Below are 19135 nucleotides of genomic sequence, written 5' to 3'. Positions count from 1 at the left end.
GAGCAAAAGTATACCCCAAATCCATGCTGGTTTATGGCAAGAAAGTCGGAGCATGGAACACTTTTTTGCTTGCTGATTGGTCTGTAATGACCCAGGAGCTCTACGTTGCCACTTCACCTTCCACCATGATGGGCCAACGACTCAAAGCTATCTCTAATGTTTCCTACATTTGGTATCTCAATTAAATTTATTCACTTTCTGGATTTTTGTTGCTGGCTACCTGATCTTTTGACAGCTACAGTGCACTTGTAAGGTGGTTTTGTTTGTTTGCTTTCTACACTCTGGTCACAGAATACAGAATCATATTTCTTAACCTGAACTTGAATTTAACTAAATTTCACAGTTGAGATGTTGATTGAGATTTTCTGGAGAGTATGTAGCTCTGTTGAAATCTCACTTCTTGTCATCAGAAACTTTGAGAAGATAAGGATTACAGTGTGAAACCACTAGAAATTACAGGTCAGGAAATAGATGTACAGTGCTGCAATACACTGCATCGAACACGAAGCCTGAGCAAAGGTTAAGAGGGTCTTCCCTTGTTGGGGCAAGTTGAGAAGGAAACCCATCAGAGAGGCAGTGGGTGGTGGCTACCTTTCAGCTTTGGACTTCTGTAGGTGAAGGTTTCGTGCAAAGCATCATCTGAAAAGCAGCTTTTCAGCACCCCCAAGCCCGTGACTCATGAATTGATGAGCAATAGTCGCAGGGTTTTCATCCTTCCCTTCACTTTGGGCAGCATGTTTTGCATCCTGTTTGTGAGCAGCTCTGTGGCTTCTCATCTCAGAGCTACCTTAAGCCTGTGACACTGCTCTCTACCATATTTTTTTTGAGTATTCTAAAAAAAATAGCATGGTTTACATCTCCTGTAGGGCTTGAGCGTGTTGCTTAGGTGATCCCAGTTCCCAGTGATGCAGGAGAGACTCCTTGGGGGATACTCAGGCTGCATCTCCTGCTCTCTGGCTTTAGATCACTTACCCAGGGGCTGAAGTGTGTTTGAGTTGTTCTTTAGTTTTATCTACTGTCAGGAAAAGGGGGGTCTGTGTGGGAACTTATGTAAAAAAATGATAACTTATGTTATAAACTGCTTCCTAACCTATGGAAGGTTTGTATATATTTAAAAGTGAGTGTGTAAAGTAAAGCTGCTTTTAAGTATTTGGTTGAAACCAAGACAATTCAAAATATGGTGTTTTAAATAATCTTGATTCATTTAAAAATTCTAAATGGTATCTTTTATTGTTCGAAACTATTAGGTGTGGCAATTTTGTCATCATAATTACTAAATAGCTTTTTCTGAAGTAAACTCATTAATACAATATGAAGAATTAATTTCATGGGGGGAAAAAAGAATACACTGTAAGGCCTTGCAATATGTTTCTGCCTTTACCAATATAATTTTTTTAAATTAAAAAAAAAAATGTGTTTCTGAAGTAAAATGTCTTTATCATTTTCAGAATCCAAACTGTTCTGAAGTGGTTGGAAAAATGAGTGTTCTTCTCATTGAAGCCTTTTATGGTGGTTCCCACAAGCAGCTGATGGATCTTCTCCAGGAAGAGCTACGAGATGACTGTGTCCTCTGTACACTCCCTGCCAAGAAGTGGCACTGGAAAGCACGAACTGCTGCTCTTTATTTCATGCAAACTGTGCCAACGAGTGCTAATTACAGGTAACCCAGGAGCTGAATCATTGCTAAACTCAAATTACAGAGAGGCCTTCAGCCAGGTTGTCTTGAGCTGAGTTTTCACTTAGGTGCATGCAAGGTGTGTGTGCAAGCAGATGGAGACTTGCAATGGACAATACAAGTTTTGTCTTCTTGCATTGACTTCTTGGGGTGTATTCAGGAAACTTCTGCCATGATTTAGAGTGTGCTAGACTATTTTGTCTTGCATTGGTAGTCCTTGAAAGTCTCCAAGAGTGCAAGTGTATGGATACCTGTTTATATGTAGTTTTATCTTAAGTTTTCCAAGTGAATTTAGTAATACACTAATAAAAAAAATAAACAAGGTTTAAACTGTGCTGTAGAGATCAGGTTGAGAGTTGGCACAGATGTGAATGCTGGAAGCCTCCTCACTTTGCCCACTGCTCTATCTCTTAGCAAGTCTGATAATCAGAGTGTCCTCCTTGGGCTGACCTGGAGCAGTTTTATCTCGGTGATAGTCCAGTTCCATAATGTGCCAACAACTGTGGATGTCAATTATGCATTTATGTAAGTGACAAACTTCTATCAGCCCAAACCTGGCCTGATAAAAGCAGAATGTTTAGGTCAACAGATAGCTATCGTGTAGTGAGAATCAGTCATCCCAGAGCAGAGCTGTCTGTAAAGCCAGCAGTTTTGCTTGGCCTACCTGATCAGTTGAGATGTGGTGAGCTGATTGCCCTGAGCAGCCTGTGGTGCAGCCTGTGCTCTGCTCGGGGCGTGCAGCTCAGCATCATGGGGGTGCTACATCATCCCTCCCTTGGCTTTGCACCTCTGTGGAGAGAGGCCTCTTGTGCTCAGGGATGATTTAGCCCCAGCAGCTGCTTTTCAGCTGCAGAATGATCTTCAGCAAGACTTGTGAGTGCACCTAGACGACATGCTAGCTAGCTACAGCTCAGAACTGGGCCTTGGTACCAGGAGCAAGCTGGGGAAGGAGTATGACTTTTAAAGAGTAGAACTTCTGCTGTAGAAGGTTGTTTGGACAGTGTTACCCAACACAACATCTAATCCATTTTGGACTGCATGCTGTATAAAGCTTGTACACCTTTCTGTGCCTGCTTCTGGCTTGCATTTAAAACAAGCTGCCATCCCAAGCCAGATGTTACAACTAATCCTCCCCTGTTTGTCTCGTGCGAGGCGTTTAGCCTTGGTTTCCCATTGCTTTCCTTTTGCAACAATTTTGTTTTGGAGGAGTGTATATGACAAACTGTTATGTAAATTTGTCTTGTATCACAACCACATCCTCCAACGCATGGCAACGTTATCTGTGTTCCTTCAAGGTCAGCAGCCCAAGCTGTCCAGCACTAACTGTATTAAACTAATCAGACATCACTCATAGACATACACTTCATTAGTTTAACTTACAGTTACATTGACCTAAGATAACTTAACTCCAATTTGTCAAGTAACCCAAATCTTGGGGGAAGGAATGACAACAAGAAACCCAAAGCCCTACAAAAAACCAACCACCCAATAAAAAAACTCAACCTAGCAGCTTGAAAACTCACTTGAAGTTAATAAAATTGCAGTCTGTTGTAGAGTTACGTGCAAATATAACCTTTACTGACAGCAAATAAATCTGATCTAACCTATAGAACATCTTAAAGAGAGGAAAGCTTTTCCTTGGCTGTTGCTCCTACGGTTTGATCAGACAGAAACAGTCAAAGTTGACAAAGATATGATGTTTAAAACAAAAAAAAAGTGTGTACCTTAGCCTCACAGGCAGGGTAAGATTTTAGGAACAAGGGCTGATGTGACTGCTGAGAGGAAAACTGATTAGAGGTACCTTCTACTTTACTTGCACATTTTGCTATTTATTTTCTAATTGATTGTTTCAAATATTTTTATTAAATTGAAAGTAGAAGTGCATCAGACTACAACTTAATCAGGCTGACTACTCTCTCCTATTAGAAAAAAACACTGATTAAAATTAGCATTGATTCTTCTATTTCTAGTCTGCTAGTAACAACTAAAGATCTGCTTCCCAGGTAGTAGTTGAAGACAAAATTCTCATTGCAAATGGCCAGGAGTGTGTGTTTTGAATTAAACATTTACATGTGTCAGCCTTCTTGTGAGGTGGTGGGAAATACCAAATTTGCATCATTATTTGTAGAATAAAAAATATCTTTTAGAAGTGATTTAGAAGTGACACTTCAAAAATACCTTTTCTATTTGTGCATTTAATAATACAGGAAGGTCATGAGTATTTTAAGTACAGACACTTCAGGTAACAGAGCTACATTAACAAATTTTTCAAACAGTTATTTCAAGGTACTGGTGTGTATGAGGCATAGTTTTGATGTGGATAACTGATATATGTATAGATTTTTAAATGATGTATACTTTTAAACTGACTATGGGAAGGAAGCAGGTTTGTTAGTTTTCAAGTGATGCTTAGTGACTTGAGGAGCAGTCTTAAAAAGTACTTTTGAAGCAGTGCAAGATCACAGATGTTTCACTGGGGGACTGCAGTGTCCAGAGAGTTTGTGATGAACTTGCCAGTGCTTTTATTGGAGGACGAATTTGTGTTCCCATGAGCAAGAGTTAAAGCTGAACTGGTAATGAGCAGTGCACCTAAGATAACTTTTGAACTGTGTGGCTGATGTCTGGGTGTGTGTTAGGATGATGCTTCCCTGCAAGAATGAGGAGATCTACCTAAAATTGTCCCAGGCAGAGGATATCCACACCCATCAAGGGGAATACATGTAGCTTTTATGGAAGGTATCAGAATCTTACTATTGTATCTACAACGCTGTGTAGATTTGCATTAGTTCCCTGAGGCAGAGGCTGTGCTGTCTCTCTAGAGCAATGTTGGGTTTCTGTTTTCATGGCTTCATTCTGCAGTGTCTTTAAACCAGCTCATGTCTTCATTCATCTCCTCAGAGGAGGACAGAAGCCCTGATGAATGGGGAAGGTCAGGCATGCGGGGAGTCCCTCCAACTTGGAAGGCCATGAGGAGAGTTTTGAAAGGTGGCTTATTTGGCTCCTAAGCTTGAAGTGGTCTGATCCATTGATGTACAGCAGCTGCAGGACTGAGCTCTTTGAAGAGCTTTCTTAATTGCTGTGCAGAGACTCACATGACGTTGCCCAAGTACAAAGAGTTTCATCCTTGTGGTGGCAACTTCCAAACCACAGCATTTGAAATGCACTGAAAAAGGGCAGAATTACTGTCTCCTTTCTCCTGGCAAGTTTTTCCAGTCATTACAGAGTTTTGTTAGCAGTTGAAGGAATATTATCATCCTCATTCCAGAAATTAGGAAGGTCCAGCAGAGACGTGACCTCCTCAGACTGCTGGCAGTCTGCAGAGCTGCTGCCTTGTCTGCTTTGTCTCCCAACTTGCTTCAGACAGCTTAAACTCTTTGATAAATGTAGATGTCTGATCTTCTCTCAAGTTGTTTTCCATAGCCCTTAATGGCTCTTCAGTAACTCTAGAAGCACGTAACCAAAAAAAGAATATTTTTTTGGCCCTTTTTTTGGTCTTAAGGGAAGTTGAAAACACTGTTGCACAATTTAGTGAGGAGAAAAGAGGTTACTTTTCTTTATAGAGTACTATTCTTCATTGCCATGAATAATCTTTTAAGCTTGAATAGTAAAACAGCTGGTATGACACACTAGACAACAGCATTTAATATTTTAGGGACTGCCCTCTACAGAAGGTAATTGAGACCCAAGTAAGTTAGTAGTACAAGAGACAGATCTGCAAAGCAGAGAGACTAAATGCAGTGTAGCTTCCAGTTTGCTTTAATAGCACTGCTAGATTATTTTAAATATATATATATAAATATTCTGTGTAACATTCAGTATTGCCCCCCAGGTAGCTGTTCATATGAATAAAGATTTTATTTGTAACAGAGTCTAGCCCTGAAATACCCCTAGGGTGAATGTTAGCATATATATACCCCTTGATATTTGACAACTATATTTTCAAGACAAACTCTGTGCTCTTTACATTTTACCAAAGAGAATACAGATCATTGTGTTCAGTTAATAGAACTCTGGGAAAAAAAAACAAAACCTGAGGGGTGTGGTGTTCAGCAATGTATATTATATTCCAATAGTATGTAATGTAGATTTGGGTGATTTGGGTTTTTTTAAAATAATCTAAGCAGTAGGTTTAGGATTGTTTCAGATCTGATGCTTTTGTTCTGTTCTGCAAGGAGAAAATGGGTTATTATAGAGTGAATTGTTTGCTAACTGATGGACTGGTGTCACTTAAATGTCCTCTTAAAAAGGGTGATCCTGTAAATTTTTATTCCAGTGAGTAGTTGAGTCCCAGTGGAAACATAACTCAGTTTGCATGTGTGAGCATTGGTAAGGTAGAGTACTCACTGTTTTCTAGAGATTCTTCTCTTAAAAAAAAAATACCCGCAAGTCATGTCTTGGGGAAGATGTTTGAAAATGTGAATTAAAGCAAAGCAGGACGAATTTCAGCCATTCCATTAAAGCTGAATATATAGGTGCCCATTTGTACTGGGGACATTTTGATCTTTTTACATCATGTCAAGTACTGGAAATGCATCTTTATATAATCTTTGTCAGAAGTGTCCCTACATTAGAATCCTTCCCAGCATTTGGCTCACTCAGGTAAGGAAGAAATTGTATGGATGAATAGAACATTAGTTAAAAAAAAAAGCCCCATAAGTATGTACCTGCAAATTAAAAAATTACCTGATACTATTTTTTTTTTTTCATATTTTTGGTGTTTGTTTCTGTATATTGATGAATAAAACTTAAATCTCATTTATGGTTTTGACTATGAAGAGTGTTTATTTTGGTCTTGTTGCTCAACTTGGTTACATTTGAAGACAGGACGTGGCTCACTGCTTTGGAATTGCTGAATACTTTTCTGTCTAGGGCTGTTCTAAGTTTCCCACCATTTCTTTGTTGGTCAGTGTAAGGTGAAGAAGTTTTTTTGCATGAGTATATGTCTGTTTTAACTGCAGGTTTATGTCAGATGCAGTGGAACATGCTCCTAATCAATAAGCTGGTCTAGTTGATACAAGGCATGAAGAAATAAGGTGACTAAATGTAATAGCCAGTATCCTCTAAAGACAGGGTTCAGGTCTGATCTTGGATTCAAAATACCATGTAGTTGTAACTTATTCTATAGCCTGGTAACTGGTGTTGGATAGAAACAATGATGTTCTTCCTGTGCTGTAGAGGTGCCCAAAGCACAGCACACTGAGAAGGTGGTGCAGGAGATGCTGCTTAGTCCCCTGCTCCTCTGTCACGCTCCCTAGCTGAGTTAGAGGGTCATAACTTATTTAATTTCATTACTACTAAACTTGCCTTTTTTTTTTTTTTTAAACAAATTGGTTGAGTTCACCAAGGTTAGTTCACACAGGCTTGTGCAAACACATACACGTTCGTCCTGCCCACGCTCTGAACAAGCTGGTTGGGAGCTAGCTTCACACCGGGGGCCAGATGGCCATCCTAGCACCACGTGGAGCCTAAACCCACAAACCCCACTGAGATACGAGACACAGGCACCATGTACTGAGCTAAAACAACTTGGTGACTTCTGACCAGAGCTGGCTGGTGTCCAGCCAGCTTAAAGTGTAAGCAGAGAGAATATACGTCCATATGGAGCGACATGAAGCTCCACCACTTAGCACAGATGATGCCCTCCACTTCTGTAGCTCTGGATAATAGGAATTCTCTCTGGTGAGGGAGAACTTGGAGGCCCATCTGATGCTGGGAGCACGTCACAGGGGGACTCACGCTTAAAACTGGGGTTTGTGTGAGTTTGGGTTAATATCGCCCAAAATCTGTTCCAAAAACAACTTCTGAAAATGTTATTGTTTAAAGCCAACTTCTGAAGAAAAGCATATAATCGAACGTGTTTGAGAAGGATTTTTATCAGAGTGCTAATAAAAAGCAATGCTTGGGTAAAGTTAAAAGGCAAATGTTTAAATTCTGTAATTGATTTGTTTTTCTTACTGTAAGTAAAGGTATTTAATTATTTTTACTGTAAATAAAGGTAAAACAATTAAGTAATCCCGTAAAATATTAACTAATCCACTGAAAAATTAAGGAAGGTCTAAGGGCAAAATCATTTCCTTTTGAGAATAACTGCACTGCTGTGGTTTCTCTGCTCACAATTAAAGTACTAAAATTTATTTTTGAGTAGGACGTAGAGGGGCTGTCTCAAAGTTTTCATGAAGCCAGTGAAGGAGGTGGGATCTCCTTTGTTGGGCAATTAATTACCTCGTTGCAGAGAGGCCAGGAACAAAGTCCTTGAACAGTATGGTGATTTAAGAGCAAATATTCTTTATTTTTTAGATCTGGATGTGTAAAAACTTGGGGAATCCGACAATAACAACCACAAAAAAAAAAAAAACTTTAACAGGACAAATAATTTCCTGAGTAAACTACCTGAAATTTATTCAGGCAGACAGCAATGTGATTTTAAACATTCACTTTGCATTAATCAACTTTGCCTCAGATAAAACGCTGGCAGATGGTAGCTATTCATTTGAAAAGTGACAGGTTTTCTTTACGTTTCTGTGTGGAAACCCCCACACGCACTCTTCCTTCCAAAAACTTTAGTTAATTTGTCCAACATGCCTATTTTTTAAAAAAAATAGTCCCATTATCAGGCAATTTCACAATTTGGCTAGTTAGAGAGTTTAGATGCATTTAAATGCAGGCTCCTTCCTTTGAAGTCAATGGAAGTGTATCTAGGCTCTCAAATTCGGCAGAAATGAGATGGGAACGATGACCACGGTGCAGGGAGAGGTGCAGGACCAGGAAGGATGCTGGTTGGGACTGGTGGATGATCTGTAGAAAGTGCTAATGTGAACTGGCAGTTGTCCGTTTGATGTGTAAAAGATTTGCCATAATTCCAGAAAAATATCCTGATGAGAGTCTGGTTTTTCAAACCCTAGCATGTGTTTTCCTTTATCTTCTCAAATGCTGGGTAAAAATCCTTATTTTTCTTCCTAAAATGAATTTTATGAATCACCTGGAGAATTGATATTTACATTGCTGGCAGTAAAATGTAATGAAATTGTGCATTATGAGTCAGTATTTCTACACTTAGGATTTTAATGAGTATTTTATCTGTCCTTTTAAATGGTTGCTGTGTATATATTTTATTTCTAGATTAGTTACGGATTACATTCCTATTTTCAAATAACAAACATATACAGTACTTATATTATAAAGGACATGCTTTCTGCAATTGATTGTCATTCTAGTCCATAACACTAATTTTGATCTTCCAAAGGGAAAGAAACAAAGCTTTTGGTTTGCATTTTATAAAGAGAAAAATATTGATTTTTTTATTTCCCCCCGTGCTACTTTTTTTTCTAGTCTGAAATTTTTTTTCTTTTCACCTAAGAATAAAATAATACAAATCTTGTCAGATGCTTGGTTTTGCACGTGATCTGGATTTTTAGCTTTGTCTTCCAGTGTCATTAGCTAGCTTTCTAGATGAGTACTCACAGCTTGGCTAGGTTTTGTGAGTTGATACGTCATGGAAAGAGATTTTCTTATGCAAACTGATTTTAGCAAAACAGTCCCAAATACGCCGATGTTGGAAAGTCTTGGTTCAGGTAGCTGGGACCATGTCAGTTCCTGGCCTACAGCAGACCCAAGAATTCAGTGACCTTGTTGCCTTGAGTTGCAGCCCAGGTGCCTGTACCTGAGAGCTCAGATGGTTTCAGTCCCACTTGCACCACAGCCACTCCCCTGGTCTCAGGTGACTTCAGCTGCCATGACCAGTGGGCAGGAGCTTTCTCGGATGAGCTTGGGTGTTCCAGGCTGGAAGTTGAAGCAGTGTTTCTACAGATGTTCTTGCTGTGGGCTGTTAGTGTCTGCTGTGGGTGCTCGTGAGGTTTCAGTGTGGGTTTTGAAGGCATTGACCAGGTCCATGCTCACTCTAGAAAATGTGCCTGAAAGTGTTTTCTGGTTTTATCTCCTTGATTCCTCTGGGATTACAACTCCATACAGATTTATAAAGTGGATGTGACCATGTTGGCAAATGAGACCTGTTAACAAGTAGTGCAACCTGATACAGGGTTGTGCCTAGTAGAACACTTGATTTTTATGGATTATGATGTCATTTCTTCCCTAAACATACAAGATATACCCAGGCTGTAGTTTGATTACAGTCTACATGCCAAGTTATGATGCAGTGAAATGAGTTTAATTTCGGATGGACTTCGAACTCCCCCAGACCACTGTCTGATCCATTTATTTCCTCCTCCTCTTCTACTGCTCAGCCCAAGTATCTTGGGAATGATACCTGTTAGGGGTATGCTTTGAATCATTATGATGATTAATTTACTCTCCCTTCAGAAGAAAAATATTGAGAATCTATGTAAATTACGTCTATTAATTTGAATATCTTTGACAAATACAAAGCAACTGAAAGGGGCTTTTTGTTCATCGTTCTGTAATGAAGCTTTTTGCAGTCTCCTCATTCCCTTGGATGTATTTTCCCTTTCTTGCCTTTGTCCTTTGTCCCTGTCTTCCCCCCCTTCCTCCTGCACATACACTCCGATGGTCCAGTGGACACAGTCATTTTAAAGAATGCTTTCCATTCCCAAGCACTTTTTTATTGTTTATGTTTATAACCTTGCCTACTTGTTCATCATTTTTCATTTTAGCTCTCTTAATTTCCATTTTACTTGTTGCACACTGGAGCTTATATTTCTGCCTAATAACAACCTGAAGAAGGAACGAAGGAAACAGCAATAGACACAACATCAAAAGCAAATAAGTGGTTTTCTGTTTGCAGAAGAATTACTGGAAGAATTGCTACCTGTTAACTAATTGTTTCTAATAATTACTCCAAGGAAATATGTATCTAGATTGGGCCTAATGTTTCTCTCACTCCAGTTTTATGTGATGTAACTACTTAAATTCTTTAAACTAATGGTTTAAAAAAATGGTTTTTAAAAAGGTGTGAATTATTTTAAGTAAAAAAAAAAAAAAAAAAGATTTATTTAGACTTTAATCTTCCTTGCAGTTACGTGGTATTCCTACTATGAGTTTTATGAACTTGTGTTTTCTTTGAGGGAGTATATTTTTTCTTTCTTTTAAAATTAAATTCTTTTTAACATATGTTGGATATAATGGAGATACGTGTCTATTTGGAATATGGAAGAATCCTGATGAAATTATTATGGATATATACATATAATACTATTATCCATCTAATAGTAAGTATATTATATATGGAAGAATGAAAAAAAATTGAAGAGTAATTTCAGAACATCTGGAATTTTTTATTTATGTAAGAGAAGATCCCATTTTTAATTAAAGATGGAATTTAAGAATGATAAATGGGACCATTATCTAGCAGCAGTTAGTTTGCAGGCATTTTTTTCCTTACTGTTCTGCAGATTGCTGCAGGTTTGACAGTGCCTTTGGCTTTGGTGAGCAAAACACATTTCCTTCTTGTGACAGAACAGTTGTAACTCACTAAACATGGAGCAGTTGTCATGCATAGCAACATCTCTAGGTTTAAACCCCGAGGAATAGAATTATTTGAAACTGTGCACACGCAGAATTTTCCTGGTAATCAATTTTATTAAAAACATAATAGCTGAAAATTTTATATGCCAAATGAATTTGGAGAAGTAGTGCTGAAGATACTAAAACTATGCAAGAAGAGGAAATGGATTTCAGGGGAAATGGTATCAAAGGAGTTATCTTGTATTTTTTTTTTCCAGAGTGAAATGATTCCTAAAGTAACTTAGAATGAGAATTTAGGTAGATAATAGGTAGATGGAGCAGGGGGGGAAGGATGAGTTATTAGGGATTCTTTACAAACAGTCTATCTTGTATTTTTTTTTTCCAGAGTGAAATGATTCCTAAAGTAACTTAGAATGAGAATTTAGGTAGATGGAGCAGGGGGGGAAGGATTAGTTATTAGGGATTCTTTACAAATAGTCTGTTGTCACATTTAGCAAGTTTTTGGAGTTTTTTTGGTCTTCAGATTGACATTTTTCAAGTTCATTCTTTTTTAATTTAGTCCTTAAATTACTACTTTGGTAGTCTCATACTAGACTAATGTTGCTTGTGAATTATGTCCACAACTCTTAGCTGTGGGACATCAAAGTGGGGGGAAAAAGTTGTTGGGTAGGTGCTTTTGGAGTAACTTGCATTTGGCTGGCTTTGCCTTCAGGTGTTGGGCATCTCTTGGTATTTCTGCCTCTCAGCTCCCAGGAGCAGACCATGACTTCATACCTGTCCCTGTGGCATCCAAGCCTGCTGGCCCTGCTGGGTTTGCCTTTTCTCTCTGTTACTTCCAGAAAACTCCAGGATCTTGACTGGGAGAGAAGGTCAGTTGACTATTGTGTTTACTGATCACTTCAGATGATGTCTTCAAGATAGCGATCTAGAGACCTCCATGGAAGAGGACTTGGAGTCCTCATAGGTATCTACTCTAGACTCTTGTGTTACCATCTACTCAAGGCTGTAGAGGTGGAGTCTGATTTGCTTGCACTTGCGAGGTTTAATGCTGGCCTTGCAAAGGATCTTGTGGCCCCAAGCTAGTTCAGAATCAGTCTTCAGTGGTTTCTGTGGTTGTTGAAACGTTCTATGATTCTGTGATTAAAGTCTGAAGTGCTTTAGAATCATAGAATTGGTTAGGTTGGAAAAGACCTTTAAGTTTGAGTCGAACTGTTAACCCAGCACTGCCAAGTCCAGCACTAAACCATGTCTCTCAGCACCACATCTAGATGTCCTTCAATCCCCTCCAGGGATGAGGACTCCATCACTGCCCTGGACAGCCTGTTCCAAGACTTAAACACAAATCTCAGGTCTTGCCTGAGAAGATGGAAGCTCTCTAGGCAGAGGTGGTAGAGGGGAGTTTCAGAAAATAATAGCTTCCAGAAAAGGCTCTGGATAATGTAATTATTCAAAGTTGCAACATACCTGTTCCTTCTTTTTTTTGTTTTGACATGGAGAGAACCATGAGTAGTCTTGCATTGAGTGATTACTCATTCTAGTGTAAACAGACTGAAAAATACTTGTATATATTTTTGCATATCAATACAGAAAACCAGTTCTAACGTGCCCTGCTACATTATGATGAGTGGAGTGTACATTCAGCATTAGAAAGGAGCTACAATGAAAAAACACAAAGTACTAATTTTGATGGATGGTTCTATGGAAGGTCGTTGATGTTGGGGTTTGCATGGGGCCTCTGAGGTTCAGACATGTTTGAAGACAATATTGATGGTGTCTCTGTAGCTCCTGTCATTAGCAGGTGTTTTCCACAGAATGGTTCTTAGGTTATATTTTGCACATAGCTCTTTATTTTTCTTAGATACTGATTGGAAAAAAAAAAAAGGAAGGATCAGAGTTTTCCTGTGCCTCCAGGTCATCCACGGGTGGGTGATGAGACCAGTGTGTTCCAAGCATGGCTGGACTCAGTGTGTGAGCGAGCGGGGTCAATAACTTGGTGGCAGAGAGGGAGCTGGAGCTACTTGTGGCTTCCTGCATTTTTAAGCAGTATAAAGGATATTGTAGCTGTTGAGCTGAAGCTCAGCAGCTGCTCTGCAAACTCCTGCTAAACCCAGGGCCTGAATTTGCTTTATCTTGAGCATCTGCCTCTGCCCACAGATGTTGCTGGGGCTCTTCATCTCTTAACCAGTAGTCTCTGAATTACACGGTCGATGTATAGTCATAGTGAGGATGGATTTTATAGGATGAGGTGGGATTTGGAGATAATATTGTTACCTACTAATTACTAGGTGCCTGTTAGGACTCGGATCACAAAGAGGAAGGTACAAAACCTGTGTGCAGAGAGCAAATGCTTCACAGTGGAGGAAACTACAGCCATGCTCTGGGATCTGACAGCATCACTGTGGTATTTGCCTTCCTGCTATCTCTTGAGCTCACTTTTCCACAGTGGATTTTATTCTGATTTTATTCTGATTTTATTCTGATTTTATTCTGATTTTATTCTGATTTTATTCTGATTTTATTCTGATTTTATTCTGATTTTATTCTGATTTTATTCTTTTTCCTTTTTCTCATTTTAATTCTCATTTTATTTGCCTTCCAGCACCTGCTGTGAAATTTAAAACTGTAAATTCATTAGCTCCACTGAGCAATACTGTTAATTTTGCCTTTCAGATGCAGAGGGGTTGTAGAGTGAGTTACATTTAAGGTAGAACATTCCACGTTCTTGCAGATTTGCCAGCATTACACACCAGAGCAGCCTCCTGACCACGAAGCCCGACCACGCTTGTTCTATTAGCTGTCCTTCAGAAGTATTTGTTTAGTTTTTTCCTCAGATGGATAACCAATATGGAACATTCTGTCCACAGAAGCCTTATTAAAGAGGTTAGAGCATCCTGCTAATTAGGAAAAACTAATTAGGCAGATTGTTGCGCTTGTAACCAGAATTTTATATTTTAACGAATTTGGAAATGCAGTATACTCACTTTTTTTATTATAAAATACACTTTTCTTTTAAATGTTTGGAAATAGGCCTTTTGGGGAGTTTATACATCCAGAATCAGCAGTAACATTTTAATTTTTGAGTTTATTAAATAAAAGGTAGAAGGATATATGCTGTAAATTTGGTGAAATCATTAATTCACACCAGCTTCTTATTGTAACAGCCCAAATTGTTTTGTTCCAAAACTTAAGACCTGCCAACAAGAAGGTAACTGCCCCAAAGAGAAGTTGGATGAAGTTCATATGAAGAAACAATATAATTTGTGATTGCATTAAGATTAGGTTTAGATGGTACACACAGCTCCAAATCACTCTTCGGCTGCTTCAAACTAAAATTCACTAACCACTGTTTTACTGAGTCCTGCAGAATTTGTGTTTAAAGCTAGATGAAGCCTACTTGTGAGTGCTCTTGTAGTACTGTTAGAACCTCAGTTTGGAAGCTGAAAAATAAACCCATTGTCAGCTGTGGGATGAGCTGGAGGCAAAACCATTGTGGGGTTGGGTTTTCATGGTTGGCTTCTTGATTCTTGTTAGGTACAAACCATGGAATTATTTGGATTGGAAGGGATGTTTTAGTGGTCATCTAGTCCAAACCTTCTGCAGTGTGCAGGGACATCTTCAACTAGAGCAGGTTGCTCAGAGCCCTAGCCAACCTCACCTGGAATGGTGCCAGGCATTAAGGCATCAACCACCTCTCTGGGCAACCTGGCCAGGGGCTCACCACCCTCAATGTACAATATTTCTTCCCTCTGTCTAGTCTAAATCTCCCTCTTCCAGTGTAAAACCATGACCCCTTGTCCTATTGCAACAGGCCCTGCTAAAAAGTCTGTCCCCAGCTTTCTTTTGGGTCTCTCTAAGTACTGGAAGGCCTCAAATGACCAGTGTGGAGGCATTCCCTTGGTTTACAAGGTCCCATGTGAAAAGCAAGGGACGTTTGTGTCTGGTGAGAAAAAGTCCAATTTGTTTATTTAAAAAGTTCAATTGGATTATTTAAAATCTAACATTTAAAATCTTAAAGATGGGTTTCTCCTTAATTCCTACTTCTGAACTTTGTTTTCAGTCTTACCCTTCTCCAAACTTCAGTCTTAACCTTTTTTTCAGCTTGTCATTCTGCATTTTGCAGAGTGCTCTGGCTCGTGGAGGAGCCGTGCAGCCGAGAGCCGTGGGCAGTGACCTGCAGTCTGTCTCAGGACTGTCCTCTGAGAGGGAAGTCAAGGTGCAGATGTTGGAATCGGTGAGATGAGGTTGGTGGCCATCTGGAAGGCGGCCATCTGCTCCTTCCCACTGAAGCACAGAGCAATGCATTTGGGGGTCCCTGCCCCTTCCTGTCACGGCCTGAGTCAAGACGATTCAGAATTGCATCTTTGAAGCCTGATTTGTGAATATGAGATTGCCAAGTTCGTGGCACTTAGTGAGGGAAGGGGCTAGGAAGGGGAAAATGGACAAATACATCTTGACAAGTAACATCACAGAACCACAGAATGGTAGATGTTGGAAGGGACCTATGGGGATCATCTTGTCCAGCCCCCCTGCCAAAGCAGGTTCACTCAGAGCAGGTTGCCCAGGATGGTGTCCAGGCAGGTTTGGAATCTCTCCGAGCAGCCTGCTTCAGGTCCTGCCACCCTCATGGGAAAGAAGTTTCTCCTCCTGTTCAGGTGGAACCTCCTGGGTTCCAGTTTGTGGAACGCAGGGTGTTTCTCCTTCCCAGGTACAAGACCCTTCACTTGCCTTTGTTGAACTTGATGAGGTTCAACATCTAGAAATGAGCTGTATAGAAGGACTTCATTAAAGCACTAAAGGCTGGAGCTCGTACAGCTCAGGTCTAGCAATGCAGAAGAAGAAACTGTGGAGCAAAGGGAGATGGAGCTTACTAGGCTAAGTGATAGAACATTCCTACTTCCAGTCCCAAGAGGCTGAAAAGAAGGCAAAAATATTGCAAGCCTTGTTTTTGTGGTGTCAGCCTCTGCCACTGCCAGACCCTTCCATATTTGCTGGAGTGTCAGCTCTGGCTTGGGCCAGTCAGATTTGTGTTTGGCATCTGTGGTGACCTGTAGACTCACACCCCTCCATGCTCCTGCAGTTTAGTCTTCAGCCTGAAATCTGGGACTATTATCAGCCAGACAGGTCTAGGTAGCTAGCATGATGTCATGTCTCTTAAGGAGCTGATGGAGCAGAGATGGAATTTATGGCAATAAATATTTTAGATTGTTTTTGTTTGGCTTCCTCTGGAGAAGGATTTCCTTAGGTGAGGGGTTATTTTGCAAGCGACTCGACTGTATGATACATCAGTGGTTTCAGTACATGAGAAACATCTCTCCTTTCAGTGTCATAGGTTGAAATTGATACTTGCACTTAATAGCTTTACAGATATTTGTTTAATTACTGGTCATTCTTCTGAAGCGGATGACTCATTTAGCCTTCAGCCATCGGAGGTGTTCTGGCCATCCTTATAACTCTACACATATATATTTTTGCTCCTGAGAACCACAAGGATGCCTGTTTTCCCCTCTCATGTCTCATTTTCTAGGGTAATAGAGGATGGATCTGAGTGGGAGTACAACATGAGAAAGTGTGTTGTGACCAAATTTCCATCGATCTGGATGGCTGATGGTACACGCTTGAACTCTGCCCATTCGGTTCTCTCCTGGAAGGGTCTGCTTGGCTCTTCCTTCTGGTCCATTCTTTATGTTATTGCTGCTGTTGTTGATGCTATAATTAATAATCTATTAGTCCATGCTTCTGTATTGGCATTTCAAATTAGTGATTTAATTCTGACAGCAGGACAGCATTTCAGGAGGTAGGGTTATGTTGTGTTGGTAATATTTGGTGTTTATTGAAATTGGTATGAAAAATGAGTGCTCCTTCTTGAGTGCCAATGTACTGGTGGTGAAAAGTGACTTCTCTTCCTTCTGCCCTGGCTCTAGCCTCACACCTGTTGGATTTGCCATGCTGTGTCCTTGCTGCTGACTTAAGAAACAATGGAAGGGGGGTAGAAAGGGGAAGGCAATATTGACTGCACTTCAGGATTTTGGGATTTGTCTTAACTGATTCCTCTTCAAGAGCATTTGAAGTCATTTTCAGGCACCATTTGCGAACCAGTTTGCAGACGACTCCAGCTTAGCTCATCTTGGCCCTCCACACCCCTTAAATTTTTGTGTTTTACCATGTTGTGGCAGAGTAAAATGTTAAAATAGCCATTTAGACCATTTCTGGTTTAACCTTCATCAGTTTTTCTTCCTGGCATTTTAGATTGTGACATTGTATGTGTCCTGGTAGAGGCCCACTGCAGAAATACAAGCTTCACATTTACCATCATTTCTCTATCAAGAAGAAACACTCCTCTTGTGTTGAGATCAAAACAAGTTTGTGTTGATTTCAATAAACGTGGATGCTTTGAATTTTGACTTTCTCCTGCTTCACAGCTGGGTATTTTTTTCCCTGCTTTGTCAAGGATGACTGTAGTAAAACCCTGAGCTGATTACTCCCTGTATTAGATAATCTTCATGTGGGAGGGGTATTAAGAAGAGTAGATGTGGGTGCTCTTGGAAGACTCTTTATAGAATAAGGCTTAAGCAGTGCTGTAAATGGGATGCATGTTCCCATTCATGCCAAGTCAGAGGTAGCTTGGCTGTTACAGGACAATATGACAACACCCAGGACCAAAATCCGGCAGGTCTTTGAAGACACTTGTGAAGCACATGGTGACTCTGCTGTCCTTCAGAATTGTCATTATTCCTGGGATGCGTTGTCCCCTTGGATTTTAGGTGGGTGGCAGTTGGGCTTTGATTATGGACCAGCCCTGGTTCTGTGTAGATGTCTCTGAAGTTGCCTCTTTGTTTCCCCTCATGTATTTTTCTCACTATGTGACACAAACAAATAATTCTGAATTTGACTTCAAGTTCTAAAACCTCTCAGCATTTGAGCATCCCCGTGCAGCGATGAGGAGGATGTTGGGATGATGAGCAGTGGCTGAAAAGCCAGCCTACCTATCTATGGTCAACAGAATTGGGGCCCTTCTTCAGGGAAGCCTGAATCATCATTAGAGCTGAAATGCCTTTTTTCAATGAAAAGCCAGCTCATTGGATTGGTGCTTTCTTTTTCCCCATCAATGACATTTAAAAAAAGAAACTAAGGGGTTTTGGGGTGGCTCTTAAAGTTTGTCAAAGTCACTTCCATCAGCCAAAATAGGTTTTTATTCATTGAAGTAGCTTTATCAAAGTATAATTTTTCATGTTTATTTTTTCTTTGGTTGTTTTGTTTTTTTTTTTTTTTCTAAAAGCTTTTTCTGGATCTTGTAACTAAGTGCAGGACAAGATGCTTGCAACTCTAGTTTGTATTTTATGGAATGTTCCAAAGGCAAGAGGATCCAGAGGGTGGTTGTGAGAGGGATGGTAATAGTAGGAAGGATCATCATAATGACTTTGTTTTTTTAAGGGTGCTGAATTTTATTTGTGGAAACTATTTTATCCATTGAGGTTGATCTGTGATGTTATCAACAGTTTTGTTTTAATTTTGGTTGGTGGACTTGAACAGCTCTTCTGTCTTCTCAGCAGCTTTTCAGAGAAACTTTACCCCCACTTAAATATTTTTTTAAGATGCTTCATTACGAAAGCCCTTGAAGATTCTTTTTCAGTTTCTTTTTCCTGTAATGCCATCTGAATGTGTTTTTGCCGTAGTGGCACTTGCCTATTTTGGATTATTTTCTGCCTCTGAATATTATGTGATTTCTTGTTCAAGTGAATGACAAGATGATGTATGACACACTTGAGATGGTATTGAGCAGAGTATAGTTGGAAAATTGCAGTGATAATTTTCTTTTTACATCTCAAATATACACGCCATTGAGGGGGGAAGGAAAAAAAAGTGTATCAGGCAAGTGAAGAAAAAAAACATAAGGGGAAACCTTGAAAAATTACAAGGAAATTTCCATAACAGATACACCAGTAATGCTGGTTTAATAATGATTTCCTGTCATGAGCTATTTTTATCATTTGCCTGCTCTCTGACGTGGCATTTCTATTTAAC

The 19135-nt window shown here is 39.8% G+C and overlaps 1 protein-coding gene across 1 annotated transcript in view; it reads left to right on the top strand.

Annotated features, from left to right (window-relative positions):
* Positions 1-1478: 1478 nt before the first annotated feature.
* The window catches only part of GTDC1 (glycosyltransferase-like domain containing 1), a gene marked incomplete at its 3' end in the record, with an annotated part of 35664 nt that continues 18007 nt past the window's right edge, over positions 1479-19135 (top strand). The window contains exon 1 of the mRNA XM_008940498.1: positions 1479-1660. Coding sequence (XP_008938746.1) covers positions 1479-1660 — 182 coding nt within the window. The remainder of the gene's footprint in view (positions 1661-19135) is intronic.

This window comes from Merops nubicus, unplaced genomic scaffold (genome assembly GCF_000691845.1).
Source record: "Merops nubicus isolate BGI_N331 unplaced genomic scaffold, ASM69184v1 scaffold15425, whole genome shotgun sequence".
Classification (NCBI taxonomy): domain Eukaryota; kingdom Metazoa; phylum Chordata; class Aves; order Coraciiformes; family Meropidae; genus Merops; species Merops nubicus.
This window is presented reverse-complemented; position numbering and strand designations above follow the sequence as displayed.